At 38.8% G+C, this 21,961-nt stretch overlaps 1 protein-coding gene across 5 annotated transcripts in view; it reads right to left on the minus strand.

The window, feature by feature from the left end:
* Positions 1 to 21,961, minus strand: part of cadpsa (Ca2+-dependent activator protein for secretion a) — a 202,441-nt gene that overhangs the window by 39,004 nt on the left and 141,476 nt on the right. For 2 of the 5 annotated variants that reach the window (XM_038697483.1, XM_038697481.1), the window contains 8 exons: positions 17,692 to 17,700; positions 15,130 to 15,286; positions 11,260 to 11,401; positions 7,454 to 7,609; positions 5,701 to 5,848; positions 2,169 to 2,243; positions 1,695 to 1,778; positions 852 to 884 (listed from right to left, as the gene is read on the minus strand). In XM_038697483.1, coding sequence (XP_038553411.1) covers positions 852 to 884; positions 1,695 to 1,778; positions 2,169 to 2,243; positions 5,701 to 5,848; positions 7,454 to 7,609; positions 11,260 to 11,401; positions 15,130 to 15,286; positions 17,692 to 17,700 — 804 coding nt within the window. Of the gene's footprint in view, positions 1 to 851; positions 885 to 1,694; positions 1,779 to 2,168; positions 2,244 to 5,700; positions 5,849 to 7,453; positions 7,610 to 10,552; positions 10,688 to 11,259; positions 11,402 to 15,129; positions 15,287 to 17,691; positions 17,701 to 21,961 lie in introns of all 5 variants that reach the window. The other 3 variants (XM_038697484.1, XM_038697482.1, XM_038697485.1) reach the window with 2 other exon arrangements.

The following is a 21,961-nucleotide window of genomic DNA, read 5'->3' on the forward strand; positions in this document are numbered from 1 at the left end:
AGGCCCAACGAGAATTAAATCGCCTTCGGGTGAAAACACATTCAGCATCGCAAAGGCTTGACTCATAGAGAGACCTCCACTTTGTTTTGGATCCAACAAAACCAACCCAGAGCTGGCTTTCATCCTATTGACCAGATAAACTAACATTCCTGCAAAGTATGTGAAATATATTGTGATTTTGTGTTTTAGTTGGCTCAAGTTAGATCCTGTTAGCTTGCCGGCTAACGCAGCAGTTGCTAACGTTATCCGGTACTTCACCAGCTAACGCAAACCATATTACTATTCTGTGTCCGGTGTTATGTCAAAGTGTTGATTTAGCCTGCAAGACATGATGTACAAAGCAAGTGTGGAGATACTTGTTTTTACTGGCCTATAGTGATTCAAGGCAATAATGCAACATAACGCCACAGTGGAAGACCCGTTCACTACAGTAATGTTACTTACTGTGGTCTAACTGTTATGTCTCTCAGTCCAGCTCACTAACAGTTTTTGTTATGATCCAATACATTTAGCAGTGCTGGCTAAGGTGTCCACAGACAGAGAGACAGACATATAAACACCTGGCAAGTACTCAAAACTGCTTCTGAGGTAGTTCCCGCTAGTGGACATCTCTAGGATAATTTTTTACCGCCACACAAACACACATTCCACATTTGACTATCGGTCGACTATAGGCAAGACTTGACAATTCTGAATCAACTATGTAAATCGTTAGTCGGGGACAGCCCTCGTATGAGTATGTATATTTTCAGTAGTGTTTTAAAAAATCTAATCACACGTCAGATGTAGAACATGTTATTAATGAGATGATTAAGGCATTTAAAACACATATTAAAAAAAGTCTCACTTACAGGTACATCCACGTACTTTGAGGCAGCTTTCACCTTGACACAAAGGAGAGAGAAGTAGGTGAAAAAACAGTCAGGACTCCAGCTGTGGCACCACTTTTCAGAACACATGTTGCTGTGGTGAGACTGTACAGCCTGTAGTTTAGTGCCTGCTGAACAGCAACAGTGACTCATGTGGTGATTTCAGCTGCAAAAGTGCACTCACAAATTCAATAACTTGGGCTTTTGTAATACTGTGGGGAACCAGCTGAGGTGTTAAGCTATTTGGTCCTTAGGAAGAATTCAAAAAAGGTCAAACTGCATTCAAACTGGCATGTAGGTGAAAAACCAAACAGGTTTGGTAAATCTTTAAGGGAAGTGGGGCAGACTGACATGACACATCACAACCATGACATGACTCCTGCCATGAACATGCATAGCATAGCAGGGCCAATTATCAAACTTAAAGACACTACGTTTTTTTATACGTTAACATTATGACAGGTTATGTTGTCTTGATTAATGTCAAGTTATTGTAACAAACTTTGCATTTAAAATGACATAATTGAGCAAATGACCATGGTTCATGGTCATGACATGTGTCATGTAATGGTTATGATGGTGCCATGTCTTTAGCACACTGCATTAAATAAAGTAAAAAGTATTTTTAAAAGAAGCATGATTGAGTTATCATTAAATTTAAGCATTGTGCTTCATCCCAGCACTCCCAAGTGCTCTTCTGCCAGAGAAACACGCTATGCAGACACCCTTATTTTAGTGTTAGTTAGCCTTTTTGTGGCTATTGCATTATTATATCATATATGAGCGACGCCACTGGATGGGGATGGAAGTATGTGTGCTACTTACTGTGAAAGATAGGAAGGAAGAGAAGAGTGTTCCCTCGTCATATCTGGAGAGCTTCGCTAACACACTCTCTAGAATGACCACAAACTGAGAAAGAGGAGAGAGAGAAAGAGAAAAGAAAGCAGCAGTGTGATTACATTGCTTGTAGCAAGAAGTCTTTTAAAAGTTAGGAGTTAGCGGTAAACTGTACTTTAGTATCAAAAGGAAAGTTCTGATAGCAAAAAATAAAATATTACATTTGTGAACAGTGTTAAATTAATGTGTTTAATTATGAATGCATTAACCTGTAAGCAGTAATCTATTTTGCAGTAATTTTGAGGGTGTTTGTGGTAGGTTTGAGTCTCTTTGATGTCATTTTGTGGTCATTTGATTAACTTTCCAAAAAGAGAAACAATCATTTTAAATGAGATATAGGCCCAGGGGTTCCTTGACCTGTAATCAATCCATGGTGTATATTTATACTGCATTATTTTTTACCTTAGCTACCAGCAGAGTAATCATCTCCTTCACCGTCTCTTCAATTAGATTGTCAATTTGGGAATGGTATTGTCTCTACAGAGGAAGAAAAAAAATCATGTTACTCTTTTCATTCACACATAATTACCCCATCATGAAGTGACATTAAAGGCAAACAATGGACAGTTTTTTCATATTTGAATTTATATTAATTTGTACTGGATTAAAGGTACCATATGTAAGAATGTGAAGCTCTCCATAAATAAATTAGTTTATAAACTTGTATTGCCAATGTGTGAACGGATTGTAAAATAACTTAAAAAAGGAGACTTTCCCAACTTTCTTGGTTGCCTAAAACATCCTGTGGACTGATTTCTATGTAAAAGACTGGTTGTTTTCCAGGAAAATCCAATGGATGTGACGTTTATGCGCGCTCCCAAGTGCCTTCGCTTTCGCTCACGTACAATGGCAACAGTGTGCAACACTAGTTAGTCAGCTGTCAGTCATCAGCTAAATCATCCAGATTCCCGGGGCTGATCTGGCTGGTAGATTGGCCGGCTTGCCGTTTGCAGGTTGCTTTGTCGGCTGGCTTTGCTTTCGCTCCATTCTCTGCTCAGCTACATCCACAACAAGCATTTCAGAATTAAAACGTGTTGATTTTGTTGATTTGTTCAGTTGTCCTTGCTTTTTGTGCTTCCACCATGGTTCCCTCTTCGACTTCCTGTCTGGTTTGATGCGGGTTCCATAAAAAATAAATTGGCAGTGAATACTGAACTTTAGCTTGAATCGTAATCGCAATATCAGGCAAAAAAATATCAATTAGATTTTTTCCCCCAAATCGTTCAGCCTTAACATCAGCGTACAAGCTCAGACCTGTACCAATCTTTACAGGTTTCATAATAGTCTTGCCATGAAGACATCTAGATGCCAATATTCACTCAATGTCATAACGCCACCTACTGGCAAAAGGAAGTAAGCCATTTCTGACAAAAATTTATTAATTTACATGGCATCTTCACACTGTCATCCACACTACATGTACTGGTACACAATATATAATTAGCGGGTGTTCTCTAGCTTCACATAATACCCGTTCTCACTTCCAAGTCGTCACAAGTCAGACGCACGGTCTAGAGCCAAGGTCGTCAGTTTCTGACTCACTGGGAATCCAGTTTTTGACGGTAAAGGTAGGTATATGATATAATATAAGATATATTAACAGAAAAGACTGAGTAAGGAGGTGGTAGGGGTGGATGGAGGGCCAGAGCCCGGACTTTGAACCAGGAGACCGGGGTTCGTGTCCAGTGTGAAAAAAAAAAGTCAACATTAAATTTAGGCAAGTTACGTAAATTGACGTAAGTGATGTTAGTTAACTTAAGCCTTAACTGGCGTACGTATTTTAACCCAAACCATGATCTTTTCCTAACCTTAATTTTGTTGCCTAAATCCAACCAAGTACTTTCTATGCCTAAACCTAACCAAACTGCATTTCACAACACAAGAAGTGCAACAATTAACTTCTTCGTGATTGGTCCAAAACGCGCGATAATTCCTATCAGGGTCTCTCGACCTCCGGCCACAGCGCTGCAGCCGCGTCACCCTCTGAAGCGTCACCCTCTGGCGTGCATCACAGCTCAAGGGCCCATCCAAAGCTGCCTAAATATGGCAAAAATTCCCCAAACTTTGCACAAAATTCAAACGTGGTGGAATTTTACGTAGCATATGGTTGTTGTGCATGGGCGTGGCAAAATGGCTCGCTAGTGCCGCCTAAAAACCAGCCCCCAGGCCACGTTTCACCAAATAGTAGAATATTTTTGTGGCAGATATATCATGTTCAGACCTACAAAAAAGCCTCAAGGAAGTCGGCCATTTTGAATTTAATGGTAATTTTTTACAGGGTCTGTACTTTAACAAACTCCTCACAGGGAATTCTTCAGATTGACTTAAAAATTTTACTGTTCAATCTTTAGGCATTGACGATGAAAAGTTGTGATATTTTGTCGATGGGCGTGTCTGTGATATGGCGTTGAAAATCGATCATTCGCCAGTATTCACTCAAACTCATAGCACCACCTAATGGTTGCAGCTTTAATTGTTTCTTGTGGGGCAAAGTAAGTGCATGCACAAGATACTGTGCTAAATATTAATGTTCTTCTTTACTATACATTTTGCATATCATCATGCACATAGATACATAAAAGACAACAGTGACAGAAGGAATTTGATTAAACAGAGGCACTGGTTTCAGTAGATTTGTTACCACATTATATTGGCTTGTACCCACAATATAATAGCTTTTCATTTGCTGAAATCTTTGTCTTATAAAATATTTAAAACTTTTTTGGCACTTCAGGGACTCTGTAGCCCCAAACATTTTGAAATGAAGTGACCACAGCCTTCAGTCAAAAATTAAAATCTGTCAGATTAGTAGAATCTGCCCTAGTACATACAGTATAAACTGCGTTCACTTCTTCAATTGTACACTACTTAAATACTGTATGTAATGAATCAAATAGCATTTGACCACAGTAACTGAATCCCAAATGAAACACCAGAATTAAAGATATTAGGTTTTGGGATTTCAGCAATATGCTGTAGGATGTAAGGATTAGGGAGTTTGAAGGAGAGACATTTAGGTGAACAAACACACACTATTATAATGTAAAATTGCAATTGCTAAATGTAGATGCAGAATAAAGAATGAATCCATCATGTATTTCTTGTTTTTTCTTTTAAAACATTTTTGTTTGATTTTTAATCATTCTCTTATTGATGCATTTGTTTGTTTGTTTGTTTTTAGTTGTATGTAAATTAATGAAGTGCTTTATAACCATTTTCAAGACACCTGAGGTTTTCCCATAAAGCAGAGCCCAGCGAAGGACTTTGGAATGATTATTTCTGTTAAATAACTGCTGTCATGGAAACTCAGAGGCAGTATCACTTTGAGGACTCCTTTTGTTTAGCCTTGTAGAACAGTGAAGGACTTCGCAATAATGAATTCACCGTCATTAATTGGTATCAATCTCGAGATTCTGCGAAACATGAGATCTCTCACTTCTACCCCATGTATATTCAATCATATCTACACATATGCTAATGAAATCCAAACAATTCAAGGGGAGGAAGACAGACAGGAAAAAGTGATGACTAATTATACATTTGGGAACTGGATGGTGAGATTTCAATTGAATTCATAGCCACACTTACCCAGCCTCTAACAAACTTTCACAAGACAGAAGAGAAAAAAAGCAGAAAGATGGAGGTGACGTGGCACATGTAAAATTATGTGAATACTGTAAAAGAAATAAGAAACAAAGGGGGAAAGATAGCTGCATTCAAGTAATAAAGAATAACAAAAAAAGATATATGTCAAGGGAATTTACACACACACACACAATTTATTTTCATTCAGCTCCGAAACTTGATGACCTTTAAACGATTTAAACAAGGAAACTGTATGATGTCTATGAGTCTACGGCCTGATTTGCCCCAAATCAGGGCTCCTACTCTTTTAAAGAAAATGAGTTTCCAAGACACATTGGGTGTTGTCTACCTCCTGCCCCAGGTCCATGGCACACAGCTTGGCTGACTGGGCTTTGGCATCCACCATGACGTTGAACATGGTGCAGATGGACTGCGGCACGCGAAAGTCTGTGGCCCGGCTGCTCTTCTGAAGCTTGGCCTCGAACGCTGTCCGTGTCCTTAAGAGAAAGAAAGGAATGTACAGGGCTGAGGCCAGGATAGAAATACTGTGATCATGAGTACTATAGTCCCCCAAACCTGCAATTGCCCTATATAAAGTGTTAAGTTAGTAGATACTTTCTCTAAATCCTATTTCCACATGAGAAGTTTCAAAGCCTTCTCCACACTGTCAGGAACACAGTTTTGGTGGAGAAATACTGAACCCCTTATTTGATTGATTAAAGTTGTCAAAGGTAACCCCACCCAGGCTGTCAAAATCAAATAAAAGAAATACCAGCCTCAGTGTGTCCAATGGTAGCTATGGCCAGGTGTGGAAAGTAACTATGTGCATTACCTCAAGTACTGTTTTTTAGTACAATTTTAAAGTATGTCCATTTTATTCTACTTCCCCTTCATTACATTTCAGATCGAGATGTTGAAATAATACTAATATATTACAATTAATGAAACCAGCTGTATCCCACCTTTTTGTCTTGTGACCCCTTACAAAAACAAGTGTCTAGTTGTAGTACAGTACTTTTGATACTTTAAGTACATTTACCATTAATTATTTGACCATTAAAAACAGACTAATATGACTGACACATCTGCCATCTGGTTATGGTTTGGTTCAGACACTAAAACATTTAAAAGGTTACATGTTTGAGGCTGATACCAATATGGGTATTGAGAAACTATATGAGAGAATATAGAAAATCTTATAGTGTTACATCAGCAGATTTACAAAAACAAAAAATGTTTTTAAAAATTGTAACCAAAATACGTACTGAATGAAACATTTTACAATATAAAAATAAACTTTTAATGAACAGTGCTATCTGGTGGACAAACCATGCACAGTAATGGAGACACTGTTTCTAAGTAACAGATCTTTGTCATTTCTGTACTATAGTTTCTTTGTACGTGTCAGCCATTACATCTGCTGGGTCAGTCTTGCTCCAGGAAAGATCATGGTCATGGAAGAAACCAATGAAGAACTACCACGTCAGTGGAAGAAACCAATGTGGACTGTCTGCAGGAGGTGGGAAACGAACAGCGGTCTCTTATGTCAAAGTCACATGCTTCGTTGACTCGTCCATCCACCCTGACCTCCTCACTACAAGGTGTTGTGGCTCTGTGAAAACAGTCTCAGCTTAACAGTAAAGCTGTGCTATAGACCTACTTTAGCCCTGAGTGAAAAAACGCAGCTGCTTTGTTTATTTGAATGAGACCAGCCAAGGTGCCATCACAGAGGGCTCCAGAAAAAAACACAAGGTCATCTGGCAAACTTTTTTTTACCTGGCTCAACTTTTGCTGCAATGCATGCATGGTGGAATACCTTTTAATGTGAGCACCATAGTTCTCCTGTTTACCTTTCAGTTGTTGCAACGAAAGATAAAAAAATTCCGGAGTTGTAAAAATCTATTATAAACCATTGTGCAGTGTTTTGACATCTGATACGCCTTCAAATTTCTGGATTTGTTACTCAGACTAGACTTTCTGGTTCATATTTCATTTCTCACCTCACCATGGTGTTGTTTTAATGAGGGCTGTTTTTGGTATGAACGCTTGCGAGGTGTGCTATGTTGATGGTCTCTAAAATGTGTAATCTTCACATGATTTACCGTTTTACACAGGATTCAATCATGTCACTGGACATCAGCTTCAGCCGGGTCTCGAGGTGTTTGCCAAACTCCTCCTCTGGCCAGTGGAGATCTCTGATGAAGGTCTGCAGAGCATCCAGCTTCCAGAAGAGATCCTCTGACGTCCCTGAGCCATTACTGCAGGACCACAGGTCAGAATTTAGCATTTTTACGACAAGAGCTTTGAAAAGGGAAAACAAATTGAGTGATTGAGTTTATACATAAATCAGGTTGATTAGATTGCCTCATGTATAACTATTTTAATATAACCTACTGAGATGATACTTATCTGATAATGAGGAATTACCTGTTCTAATATTTACATTAAAGAGGAATCACTGATAACACAAACAAAACGTTTGACTAGATACTACGTAGATTCAAACATCATCCAAATCATTTGTGGTTTACTAGTAGATACCTTTCAAAGAATCACTTCACTCTTGTCAATGTACAGTACTGAAAATATTCACATTTTTTCTTCTTAAGGAAACATAATGATAAAAATGAGCCAAAGGTTTTTTTGATTTGTTTTTGTTGGTTAAGGGGCTTCCTGGTGGCCCCGGGGCCCAGAGAAGCTGTAAATGTTGCCTATGAGCCTCAAACCAGCAAAGTTCATTGTGTTTACGTCAATGATTAAACAGACAAAAAAGAAGATTGCATTCATTTTGTAATGTGTTCTTCATTTCCAATAAAATCTGAAACAAGATAGATTCATGGATTCCACTCATTTTTAAATCCAAGAGGCATACCAAACTTTAATATCTGCACATAAGAAGTTCATTCTTTCCAGGACATTTTGTCACTCTTTTGCCAAGACTTATTTCCACATTAAAACAACAACATTTTACAGGATGTCAGGTGTATTAATGTCAACTCGGAAACGGGGTTACATGTTTGGATAAAGTGGAGGACTGCTAGGACCAGGATTAACCTGCCGGTATTACCACTGACACCATTATTAAAACCATTCCTCCCCTCAGCAGCTCCAAACACCCAGTCCCAACAGACTGAATCACAATGCAGGAACAAATTCAGACACAAGGGGCCTCCTCATCCATCTACCTTCAACTAGTAGAGGGAAGCCAGGACCAGGTTGCTACATGTATATCAGGTAACTGGGGGAAAGGCTTTGGAATGACAGACATGAAAAGATGCAAGTTCATAACCATGACAGTAGCTAACACTAAGGTTACGTCTGTATTTTCATTGTATAAATACCTTTTCATTTCAGTGGAAATTTGGATGTCGGAACATGCTACCAAAGAAATTATCAGAACATTTAATTGAATACATTAATATAGATTTTGAGATGATTTTGACCCATGTCACGTATGATCCTAACCCTGCAGGCGTACGCTTGACAGTGATAATTAATGACATTCCCATCAACCTGAACTGTATTTTGTGTTTAGTGCTAATTAGGAGATGTTGTCATGGTGAATATATTTGCCGCTGTGGCAGGAGATTTTTTGTCCAGTTAATACCTGTTTTGTTTTTTTTACACAGAAAAAAACGATGTACTATGTATGATATGAATCAAGTGTTATTATTAAGCCAATAAGTTTTATGAACAGAATAAATATGAAATAAGGAGAAAATTACAAAGAAATGATTAAATAGTAAAACCACACACTTGCTAGATGGTAATCTCTTCTTATGAAAGCAACATGCAGAACAAATCCTCAGTGTTAATAATATGTGAGGTTTCCTTCTTTTGTATTTTCTGTCTCCTTGTTATGTTTTTGCATCTCTCCAGTCCAAATAAAAATACATATGTGGGAGTAGAAATGTTGGGATTCCATAAGTCACTGCCTTAGCATCCTTCCACACACACACCATGCCATGACGTTAGCATGAACGTGGCTTTGGGGCTGCACAAAAGCCTACATTGCCAACACACTACCAAAGCTATGCAAGCGCTTTAGTATTCATTTATGCACTCATATACCTGCCTCCACGGGGCTCCATGTTTAGGCTTTTCTTACTACTCTCGTGATCTTGGAAAGCACAAATGAAACATGTCTACCATCTCTGTTGGCATTTTTTCTTTGGTTAGTAAATATAAAGTGAAGGCTGAAATGCAGTTCACATATTTTTTTTTACAATGAAACTTCAGGGCTGGTAATTTTGAATGTGTATCCGCAAGATTCCAGATGAGGGAATAGGGATGGATGTGCTACGGCGACAGCGTCACACTCGGCAGGATACGAAAGAGCTTTTACACCTTTGATCCACGTTGTTGGTGCAGACAACGTTTCACTTAAGTTTTCAAAGTGCTATAGATGATGTGATAAAGTGTTTATTGAGATATGCAGAGTGCTTTTGGTGATTGCACTCACAAGATTGCATACATATTAATAGAAAACTCTCACTGAAACCAGGGGCTATTATATTACACATTGTTCAAACAAATAAATCATGTTAAATGCTTACTAAAAGGAAAAGGTGTATTTATTTAAAAATGTGGCTACTCAGTTTTGGAACAGTCCTCCTCAAATCTCATAAATAGTGCAGATCATGAAAAGGATTTTAAAATTCTAATTTTATTAACATTTACCTGAAATCATAGAGTAAAAGTGTCTTTAAAGCAATATTTTAGGTATTGTTTTAGAAAATGACATATAATGTTTACTTACAGTGCTTACTCTAGACCTTTAATTAGTTTCCCAATTTAAGAATTTACATTATAACAAAACAACAAACTTTTCAATCTGAAAACAGTTTCTATACCCTTTTCATGTGAAAAAAATGATAATAAAAGTAATTATTAAAAGAGCACATTCAAAACTAATTTGACTGATTTAGAGTACAAACATTGTGTTCATTTGCATAAATAGCTACAAATATGCACAAGACACATAATTAAAACACTGTGTTCTTTGTCAAAGGGTATTATTGATTTCAATTCCTAAAACACACAATTTTACGGCATTGTCCAATATAAGCAATGTACAGTATTTTTAATTTTTTTGATATATATAAACATAATCCTGCTGCTTTGGGGTCATTTGACTGAGATGCCACGTTCATGCCAAGGACATGTGCGCATGTCTCAGGCTGTACAAAGCAGATACACACTCTGACTCATAATAAGCTGTCATCCAGTTGGGTGTTGAAAAGCCTGGCAATTGTGGGACGTTAACACTTGGCACTGTTAAATTTGGTACTTTGGGCATTTGGAGGTTGACGTTAGGCAGAGTGCTTGTTATACTCCTGTGGAGGGAAACAGAATAACAGAGATTCCACGTCAAAGCTGATGCAAATGAGTTGTAAAAAGCAACAAACTGACTATAAGTTAGGGGTCACACTTCAGTTAAAGATACACTCTTTGATTATGTTATACACCCATATAAGCTCTAGATCCAAAACTTTATCCCAGCTCACTGCTGTTATGAAATCCAACCGTGAGAGAGTCCTAATTGCATCCAACCGTGAGAGAGTCCTAATTGCATATACTTACTTATTCTGTATGTTCACATGTAATATGTAGTTCACTAGAAAAATACAAGCAGAAATAGCAAAATTACTAGACCTTTGTGTGTGGCGCTGAACACAATGCCCCACAAGGCAACACGGAGTGGAAAAAAGAGGAGTGGACAAAATTGTGCAAAGCATGTCCCCAGTTCAGTGCAGGTGTGCTTAATAAAGTGGCCACTGGCCGAGTCAAAACCAAAGCTAAACCTGTACACAGATCTGCAAATTGAAAATGGCTTAATCATACACTACATGTCCCTTATGCAAGTGAAGAGGATCGGCAAATGTAAAGGAAACAAAGGCATCCTTACTTGACAGGTTCCCAGGATTCCCTTTCAAAGCCTCTGTGAATGGACTGAGCAATGGAGGACTCCATCAGGTCCACATATCGCACCACCAAGGGGGCATACAGGTCCTGCAGGTGTTTATGGAACTTCCCATTGCACAGGTTATCTGATGTAGAGCATGGGAACGAAGAAATAAGACATGGAAGTGACAAAGCAAACTTTAGCACATAGCAGGCAACACTGAGTAACTGTTTTATGATACAAGGCCAGTCGATTGATCTAGTGTGAGTCTAAGGCGCCCTGTGGAGTTAAGTTTACATCCAGTGTTACTCACCAAAACACACATTGTGGCCTTCAGGTCTGACAAATACTCGTAGAAAAATAGCGCCATAGAGCTACTAGTGGTCTAAAACCCAGTGAACCTTGTCTCGCACGCATTTGACTGAACAGACTTGAATAGATGCCAGCATAGGCAGTGTAACACCTCACGTTTCACTCATGCATTACTCATGCACTGAAGTGGCTTTTTATGTAACTACATGATAATATGCATGTGGGGTTGCAAGATATATCTGAAAGATAGTGAGAGAAATTCTAGAAAAACCCTGTCCTAGATGGTGATAAACAATGACAGAAGAAGTTAGTGTTCGTGGCTAATACTGGCTCTTCATTAGCAGGTATGACATATCATACCCAGTTTTCAATCTTTCTAAACAAAAGGTCACAGTCTCTGGTATTTCTAAATCCAACCCGTCAAACACATTTCCCCCAGTCTCCGTCGGCTCCCAACTGGTAAAAAGGCAACACTGACAAAGACCACAGGAGATAAAATGGAGGCCAGTGTGTGCTAATGTGATGCCTCACGGCTCCATGCAGCGTGTCTGCCTTTCCTCTCCCTCTCTCTCTCTCTTTGTTTTTCTCTCCCCCTCTGAGCATGTGTGTGTTTGTGTGTGTTGGCATTGGAGTCAAGGTCGATGATACACAGTAGGTGCAATGTTTGTTGTGTTCCCTGATTGCCACTCTCCCAATTAGCCACTTGAGCGGCTGCTGTCCACTTGGATGTGTTGTGTCCAGGAGTGTGTTCGCAGGGCTTGCAGTGGGCCAGCTACCACTGCATTAGACCTCATTAACTCCTGGAATGGCAGCCCAACTTTGGCGCCTGTCTAGTGCTAAGGCTATTTACTGCTACATAAGTGCACTGCTGTGGGGCAACACAGCAGATGACCTTCTGTGGAAAAGATGTCCCCATGATGATACGCTCTACTAAAGTGTTCACTTGTTACACTGTGTGGGCAGTGCTACACTCCGCTAGGTCTTGGGTTGGTATTGAATATGGTTTGGTGTCTGATGTCCTGCAAGACCCTCTGATGCTACTGTGTTACATATTAACACTGTGGGCTGATACTTTGATTGGCGAAGGGGAATTACACTGATATTACAAATAAGGGCAGTCACAGGGAGTACTACTCAGCTCGTCGTAATTTTATAATGTCTTCTGTAGGTCTGGAGGAGCTTTTTCAAGTCTTGTGTTTCGAGAAAATGCAACAGAAACCTGCGTTACAAACCGGAGGTGGAGGTTAAAACACATTGATGTTTCCAAAGCAGTAAGGGTTTAACAGTGGTGCATTACGGGAAGCATAGGGTTCAGTAGTTTTGAAGATTGACCCGCACTAGTGATTAAAAGTCAGGATGTCTCGACCTCTGCTGCTTTCCCTTTTCCTAAGTACCCAATTTCAAAGTTTATCAGAATCAGAAGGAGCTTTATTGCCAAGTAGTGTTTTACACATACAAGAAATTTGCTTTGGTGATAAGGACCACCAAACCACGTTGACATAAATAAATGTAGAAATATATAAATATGGAATAAACATAAACCTATTTATGGAATTGCAATAAATATCAAAGTCTTGAAAGGAGGCTGAATCTTGCCTGGGATTCTGTAAATAACTGTTATGTTGATTAATGTACACTCTGTATTATTAATTCATATTAATTTGTATTCTAGTTTTGTTTTTGATTTATTTTTTATACAATTGCCCACAGCAAACAGTTTACATCTTAACAAGCCATGTTGGATAATAGAGTCTTTTTTTCCCAAACAGGTTAAAAAATAAGCTAAAACTGTGAGATTTCTTTTGGGTTAAATTGATTTTTAAGCCTCAGTGACAAACAAAAATAAACATTTAACATTAGGATGGAGCGCACATAATGTATACTTTCATATTCATGTAGCTCTGATCCTGTGTTATAAAAAAGAAAATCACATTGAACACAGGACCACATTAATGGATAATGCAAGCAATTTTCTTACTGTCAACAAACTGTCAACTGTACCCTACTAAGTATTTACATTGTCTGTGTATCCAAAGCCTGATTTTATTCCTCTGTGCCATAGAGCTCCATTGTTGTCCAAAAACTATTAAACACAGATCACTGGACCACACTGTTGTTCTGGGTGGTGCTATGCACTCCAATTGCCATTTTCACACAATTGACAATATGTAGCAAATGAGAAGGTGGCCAATTTGATGACACTAACAAGTGAGCATAACGAGCCATTTGCATTCATCACTGTTCAGCTGAATGAGTGGACCATGCATTGCCTTCTCCTTGACTCCCGACTGACAAACTGAAAAGGGGAAGCATTCCCCAGGGACAATTAGCGCCACGCAGATTGAGCCTGCATTGTGAACAGTGAAGTGTTTCCTTTACAGGACCGTGGATAGCTCCACGGTGTTCCTGCAGGCAAGTGCTTGCAGTTCATTAGAGAGATGGCTGGCCTGCAGCAACCTGCATCAAGACCTGACTATTACCTTCAGTCAGACACATCTGATCCTGTTCACACACACACACACACTGTTCAGAATGTAAAGCGCTCCAGGCCAAAAGCAGACATCTCACATCGACAGGAATGATTTCAGTCAGAACAAATAACCTGAAACATAAAGTGCTGCTATGGATAAACCTTGTCTATCAACAGCATAAACCTTAGTGGTGAGGAGATGCTTTGGCGACTTAAAGCCCTGTTTGGTCATGCAGCGGATGAGAGCGTGCCAAACAGTGCTTGGCTACTGACATGAAACAGATGATGCATATCGGTAACTCTATAAAAAACTCTTTGTCTACTCACAAATAGTGTTTTATAGAAGACTATGCAAGTGCATAGTCAAACAACAGCAATTACATCCATTCAACACAGAGAAACGGCCCTGCATGACACCCTAACGTTAGTTAAGCACTTTCGAAGGTTGTGGAGGCTGCAGATTGTCTTGTCCCCCGCTGCTTCATAGAGTGTAGGACAGCTACGGTGGCTGACACAGGACAAAAGGTGTCGTCTTCTGAGATAGCAGAGAGTAGCCAGTCAAGAAATGAGGTGAAATGAGAAGTGAAACTTACTGTACTTAATTATTCAGTAAATTCAGTATTGTGACTTGGCCACTGACAGTTAACATGGAAAATATAAGCCAAGAGTGTGAAACACTGTCACTGTTTCTGCACCACATAATAGATTTACAGGATTTACAGTCGGTGAATTAGCTGTTAGTGGTAAATGGAGACAGACTGTGAAACACTGAAGTAGTCAAATTCACGCAAATAAATTGAGATTTTCAACTTGAATGTTTTCCTGTTCTTAATATAGCTTAGTTTGTCTAATGCATGTACTTTTTTAATATGATGTGTACTGTGAGATTAATGTTAACCTGGGCAAGTGGATAATCTGACCTTCATTCAGTTTTACTCTTTCAGGTTTCAGGCTTACATCCCTAGTGTCAGATCACTTTTTCACTGATCAGGCTCTACAGCACCTGCTGGACCAATTGCAAGGCATGTTCATCTACGTCACTTCCCATGATGACAGTTGAATATGTTTTCTTTTAATAGCTCTTCACTCACAGTCCATTCTCAGGAAGTCATTGAGCAGCTGGAAGAGAGGAAAGCTGTCCCAGCTGTCTGGTGGCTGAACTTCGAGAGCTGCGTCCATGTCGGCCGAGTAGAGACACAGGAAGGTCTCGGCATGCTCCACCATCAGGTCTGACCACCACGCGAAGGCCTACAGATGGAATATAGGAGAAAGAGAGAAGCAAGAGAGACAGAATACAGGACACAAAAGAAAATCAAGAGGTTGAGAGTGAATGATGGGAGACAAATTAGACTATGAGTGCTCCCCAATGGGCATGTCTTTAAGTTAACAGTTTGAATCTCATTAACAATAAACGCTAAAGATGTAATGCAACTCCACCAATCTATTGGAAAGACTTATGGCTATCTGTCTCACTTTTCACCATAAGAAATTAAGTTGTTTCCTCAATGGCTTCGCAAACAGATCTCCGGGGAAGGATTCTTCACAAGTAGAACCAGAAAAAACAGTGCTTGAGCACGGAAAATCACACGCTTTTCTGTTGGCCCACAGAGGAAACAGCAGCAGCTCCTTGACAGGCATGGCAGGGAGCTACTTAAACACTCACCCACAGCTCTTTAAGTGAGTCAATCAGAAGAAAGGAGCTAGCGAGCTGTGCTGCGCTCATATCTCCCCATAAAATAGATGCAGTGGAGTGTCTTTTAGGAACTGGGCTACTCTCATGCACACCAAAAAAAACTCTTGCCAGGCCTCTTACGAGGGGCCCCTGAGGATCCATGGTGTTTGCTTATTCACATCAAGCTGTCAACACTGTAATGTGAATGTACCCATGGGCTTACTAGGTGGTGGTGGTAGTGTATGTGTGCTGGGGGTGGGGGCATGCATTTGCCATGGGAGCTCTTAACATTGGATAGTTGGTGTGGGATAGTTGGCAAGAGTACATCGAATCAGTGCCACTCATGTAATAATCAATTTTACATTTGATACTTTTCGCAATAATGTTTATATTCAAGTCACAGAAAGGAACCAAAAGTAAACAGATGTCAAACGGGATGTTTTTTTTTTAAACTTACCAAGTATCTTAAAATATGTCTAGAAAGAAATAGCTGTTTTTCACATCCCACAAACCTTGTGAGCTGTGCAACTATAAAACTGGAAAAATAATTTTGCTAGCATCTGTCAAAGCCACTCAATATTCCTATTGTAAAATGAGAAACATTTGTGTGGCAAAAAAAAAACACTTCCTAAAAATGCTTCTTAGCGAAAGGGAAAAAAGTATTGGTTCCCACAATCCTGGCGAGACAATGAGAGGATGGTGAGTTTTACCAACTTGAGGCAAGAAGAGACTCTTTGATGTTCCAATTTTTGTTATGAGTGGCCTGTGGTGATGATAATTCACTAAATAAGATGGAATAAGGTGGTTGAGAAACGATGATAAACTCATGCTATTGCCTCAACCTCAATCAAAAAGACACATGGTTACACATTCGTTTTTGACAGGGAGCTCTTGTGTATTATGGGTCAAGACTATAGATGCCTGACAAAGTTCACCTTAAGATGCTACAGTTGAGTAACTTTTAGTGGCATTAATGGGACACCAACAATATGACACTTTTCCTGTAGCCATATGAGATGCCCCATATGAAACTAGAGGATTTCATGTCTTTCTTTTTGTAAAACAACCTGCTGCAGTTTTACTAGTTTGTTACAAAACAGTGGATCATTTCTGTAAGTTGAATGTGGCATCAAAATCTTGAAATTAAAATTGGTGATTACATGAGAGTCACAAAATGAGGCTAATAAATAGGATGAACTGCAACCAGCATTAGAGTCATACAAGTGTAAATTAATAAAAGTTAGTTGGCACTGAATTATAATAACTGAATGTGTTTTCATTGTGAATTGACCAAAACAAAAATGTAATTGATATCGGTTTGCGTCAGGGTTGGAGTCTAACGCTGGTTAGGCTGGTTCACCAGTGATCACATAATTTGAGCAGCAGCGTAATGCATTTCATTGAAATGCAAGAGGAGTGATGTTCTCTCTGACCACACAAAGCATGCCTCACATTTCCTCCTTTGTGTACAGAAGGATCCAATGGAGAGGAATGGGTTTCTTTAAGGGAAGGAAGGGTGCCACAATACCTTCCCCAAGCTTACTTACTGAACTTAGTAGAATAAAAGACACAAGGCTAAAAGCAGAAACAATTAGCATTTTCAGGGATGATTTGGGTTAGACTCCTAGAAAACAAGGTAAAGAGTTGTACTCTTTTAGACAGAATATACATATTCAGCATTAAAAGTCACAACTCTAAACATTATTTTCACAGAGCATAGGTTAATGAGTTCGGCAAATAAAACACATTGCTTAAGTGCTTGTCTCTGTTCTTCATCATCAAAGGCAAAACTGTTGCTAGCTTAGAAGCTAACACACGCTGCCGCAAGCACTTGATTAGCAGAGATCACAAGCTCAAAGGGGTTCTGGGTCATTGTTGAGAAGGGAAACAGTAATGATCCTCCATCATTAAGTGCATGCACAGGACTTAGAGTGAGGGTAGGGTAGGAGACGGGGAAAATTGCACTAAGACAAGCACATACCTCTTTTCCCTGTTCAAACATTTCCCCGCAAACCAAATCATTCATTGAAATAAAAAGCAGAGAGGGAATAAGTCAATTTTGTTTTGGTTAAATAACGGAGTGACAAATAATTCAACTTACAGTGATGTAAATACCAAAGCATTTACAGTAAAAGGGATGAAAATGGATAGATCAAGGCATATTTACATCAAAACAACATTCATGTTTTCATTTCATTAGTGCATCTCTTTTCCCTTTGACTTCATTCCCTTGTTCTCATCCTTCACTATCTTTTCAGCTCAGTGCCAGATAAACAGAGAAGCTTCTCTGCTGTGATTGACCTGATTGATAATTCTCCATATCCACTACAAACCTGCCACTTTAGAGTGAGTATTTTGTGTCAGGCATGGCCGAATGTGCAGATTAGACACAGTATGATAATTCAACGTAGCATGCAGTCACTGGTGAGGGTGTGTATTCACCATTTGGAATCTGAATCAACACAAAACTTTGAGAGCCCCAGTCAGAAGGAATACAAAATAACTTGCACAATCTATCTGAGATCCCCTGTAGGTATTTTGATGATAAAATCTGTACAGGAGACAAAGGTAAACATATAAATGGGAGTTCTGAAGTCATTTGACATAAACATAAACCAAACTCTGTGACAAATCTGATTTAACAAATTGTGAAACACCACCTGAAAACACTCCTTATATCTGACAAAATCCTCCACTCTAAATGGGATTTGGCATATCTACACAGGCTTCCAAACAAAATAAAAATGTAGCAAAAGTGCAGCATGAGGCTCTCATTGCAGTGCACAGGCTGGCAAGGAGAACATCTTGTAGACTTTTCACTGCCCCTCCTACATATATCCAACTAGTCAACAAATATCACTAGACTAGTTGTGGTAGCCCACATGTTTTTGGTTTAATTCCATAGAATTGAAGTAGTTTTAGGATAGCGGGGTTTTATTTTGAGAAACCATATGGCTTGGGTGCTATTAAGCTAAATTTGGATTTCAATTGGAGTATACTGTCAAGTCCTAGAGGGTTTGCAGGTGATGTAGTGCACTCGGTGACCATGATGATGATTAAAATGTTCCATTATAATTATATGCTGTTATTGACATTGGCAGTGAGAAAAAAACATGTCCACTTGTTGGCTAGCTAGTGAGTCACCCTGTCAACTAAACATCAATGTGTGGCTGATACCATAAGATTAGTACACTAGTCAACTTATCCTCTCTCCAGAACTGCTTAAAGCTCCTTACTGTGTGTACTGAACATTCATTTTGTGGGGAATATACAGAATGCTGCCTCTAGTTTCACAGCTGTAAACTGCTGCTATTGGCCAATAACATTGCGTATGGCCCTAGTGTAATACTGATTTCATATGAGAAAAATAGCTCACTGTTGACAAAACAAAACAAAAATATGTTACAATAAGATAAATTTGGATAAAATCATGAAATATTAATGCAATATGTGAGTGAGTTTTATTTTATTTTATAAACAAATTGAAGAATGTCTATGTTGATGAATTACACAGAAGAATGTCAAGCATGTCCACATAAAGTCAATAAACCTATATGTAAGATGCTATAGGGATATTATAGGAATATTAGACCTGGCTTGAAATACTATAGCAAACAAAGTAGTTTTTCATTTTTCAAATGATTCTTTACTTGCTGATGGTGTCTCCTACCCATTTATACATTTTTCCTTGAAGGAGCCATATGTAGTTTTCTGTGGCCACTAGCGGTGAGGTTTCAGATTGCAACCACCACTGACTGCATAAAGTAGACATAATCCATCAGCGTCAGCTCGCCTGCCAGCTTTTTAAGACTAGTTGTGTATCTTTCACCAGAAAGTTACAAGTTTTGTGATGAGATTGTTGCCATACTTTAGTATAAAAATTAGAGCGTAGTAAGTAACATTACTGTAGCATACTAACAGGGTCCTCCCCTGTGTTGTCCTGCGCCGTTATGTTGCAGTATTGTATATTATGTGGGTTACAGCAACTGAGACGGGTAAAGAAGCTCTGTACCTGAGTATCAGTAAAATGACAATAAATCTAAATTCAATTTTACGAAGCAATCACTTATGGGGGGTGGATTCTGACACAATCGAAACTGAATACACAAATTAAATGCTCAATAAATAAATAAACAACCTATTAAATGCACCAATAAATAATAAATGTTGCATTAATTAAATTAAATAATTAGAATTGTTTCTTTATTTATTCACCTTTTATTAATTACCTTCTTTATTTATTTATTGTCCTTTATAAAATTCAACTTTATTTATTAATTAGTTTTTTAAATATATAATATAATAATATAATATTTTTGTCTGTATTCCTCATTTGCATTTCCTACCATATTTATTTCCCTAAAGGTATATATTTCTGTCAATAAGGCACTCATTTGCGAATTACCACATTACATTAGTAGCCTCCTTAGCTTTGCAGTCAGTAGTCATCATACCCAGTCCAGCAGGCTGCTGCTTTTAATAGTTCCCAGGATGATTTGTTTGACAACTTTGGGGAAGTCTGCCTTCTCATACTGTGCCCCATCAACTTGAAACTCCTTGCAAAGAATTTGAAAAGTACCAGAACCTCCAACAGGAGGATCTCCTAGTACTTTTCAAATCCTTGATTAAATAGTCTTTTAAAGTTGAATGTAAATGTTTTTATATGAGCAGGCATTTCATTAGTGTATATTATTTCGCCATCACCAGGGTGATAAGATGCTTGTCTTTGGTGTGGGAGACCTGGGTTCAATTCCCACTGTGAGACATCCACCACTGTGTCCCTGAGCAAGACACTTAGCCCCTTGTTGCTCCAGAGGCGTGCGACCTCTGACATGTATAGCAATTGTAAGTTGCTTTGGATTAAAGCGTCTGCTAAAAGAGTAATGTAATGTACTGGTTTGATAGTGGGCTGCTGGACTGGGACAAAAAATCAGCCCTGGCATTTTTTGCAGACCCACCAAATACACAGACACCCCTCACAAATACACCATCGATCTATTTAGGGGTTCAGATTAGCGTTGTGATGAAACACTGAGACATAACATTTGCACAAGATTGCTGTCCATGACTACAAGACAAGAATATATATTTAAAAGCCTACTATTTATATTTATTTATTTATATTTTATATTTATAGATGAAATGTTTGATAGGGGGTCAGGGTGTCCACCCCCATAAGATTTTATTTCATTTATTTTATATAAGATTCTTAATTTCCTGCATTCTGGAGACATTTTCTGCACCAATTTATGGTGAAAAAGTGAAAAAGAGAAGCACAAAATTCAGGTGACAGGTGACAATTCACAATATAAAAATATAATAAAATATAATGCAGTAATCAGTAGCTTTTTTGCATAAGTTACTTTTTTTGGTCAACACAGAGGTTTCTTCTATATTTAGGTTTTCTTATTGTGCAAATAAACCTAATAATAAACCTTCTCATAGTATTTTTATTTGTTAATCAACATTTCTTGGTGCAAGCTATTTTTCAGAACATTTTTAACAAATGCTTTCAAAAAGTGGTGGGGACAGTGTAAATGACCCTACCGCCCTGCTCCCTCCCTACAGGTTGAGCTACATGCTTACCGCTTCACCTCCACTCTCCTCCTGTTCTCTCTGTCCCTCAGCCCTGTCAATTTGTCCCTCTGTTTCGCTAAAACACGACTCCTCCTCTTCCTGGCAGTGGCCACCACAGCTCTTTAACTCCTTCAGGTGCCTGTGCCTGCACTACGCAGGGTACTGCAGCTGATGTTGAAGCTACTGCAGCCCCGGGAGTAAATATATGGGTTGTTTTCGCGCATTTGGCGGCAGCTGTCTGAATATTTTTTTTGGCCCGCAACCATGCCCGCAACACAAGAAACAGAGAGCAGAGGGTGTGAGGGCTAATAAGAGATGTGATTGGTCCAGCCCAATGTCAGTATAGAAAATTACCCAATGAGCCAATCGCCATTTTTTAAAAACAGTTATATAAATAAATTATTTACGTCACACCGGCCCCAAAGTGCGATGGCCCACTGGGCATTACCCATGATACTGTATCCATATTCCAGCCCATCATATCGATACATAAAAAAGAATAAAAAAGCGCTTTGACTATTAGCTCAATGCTAACGTATAATGGGAAATCTCCTATAACGTGCTAATGGACATTAACATCACGAATGCGAAAATATAATCTTAACATAAACTACTAATTTTGCTTCACCTGCTTAACATCCAGTGTGACATACTTTGCAAATACTTAAAGTACA

The sequence above is a fragment of the Micropterus salmoides genome, unplaced genomic scaffold (genome assembly GCF_014851395.1).
Source record: "Micropterus salmoides isolate LMB-PRFRI ecotype aquatic unplaced genomic scaffold, ASM1485139v1 Ms_hic_scaffold_4, whole genome shotgun sequence".
NCBI lineage: Eukaryota > Metazoa > Chordata > Actinopteri > Centrarchiformes > Centrarchidae > Micropterus > Micropterus salmoides.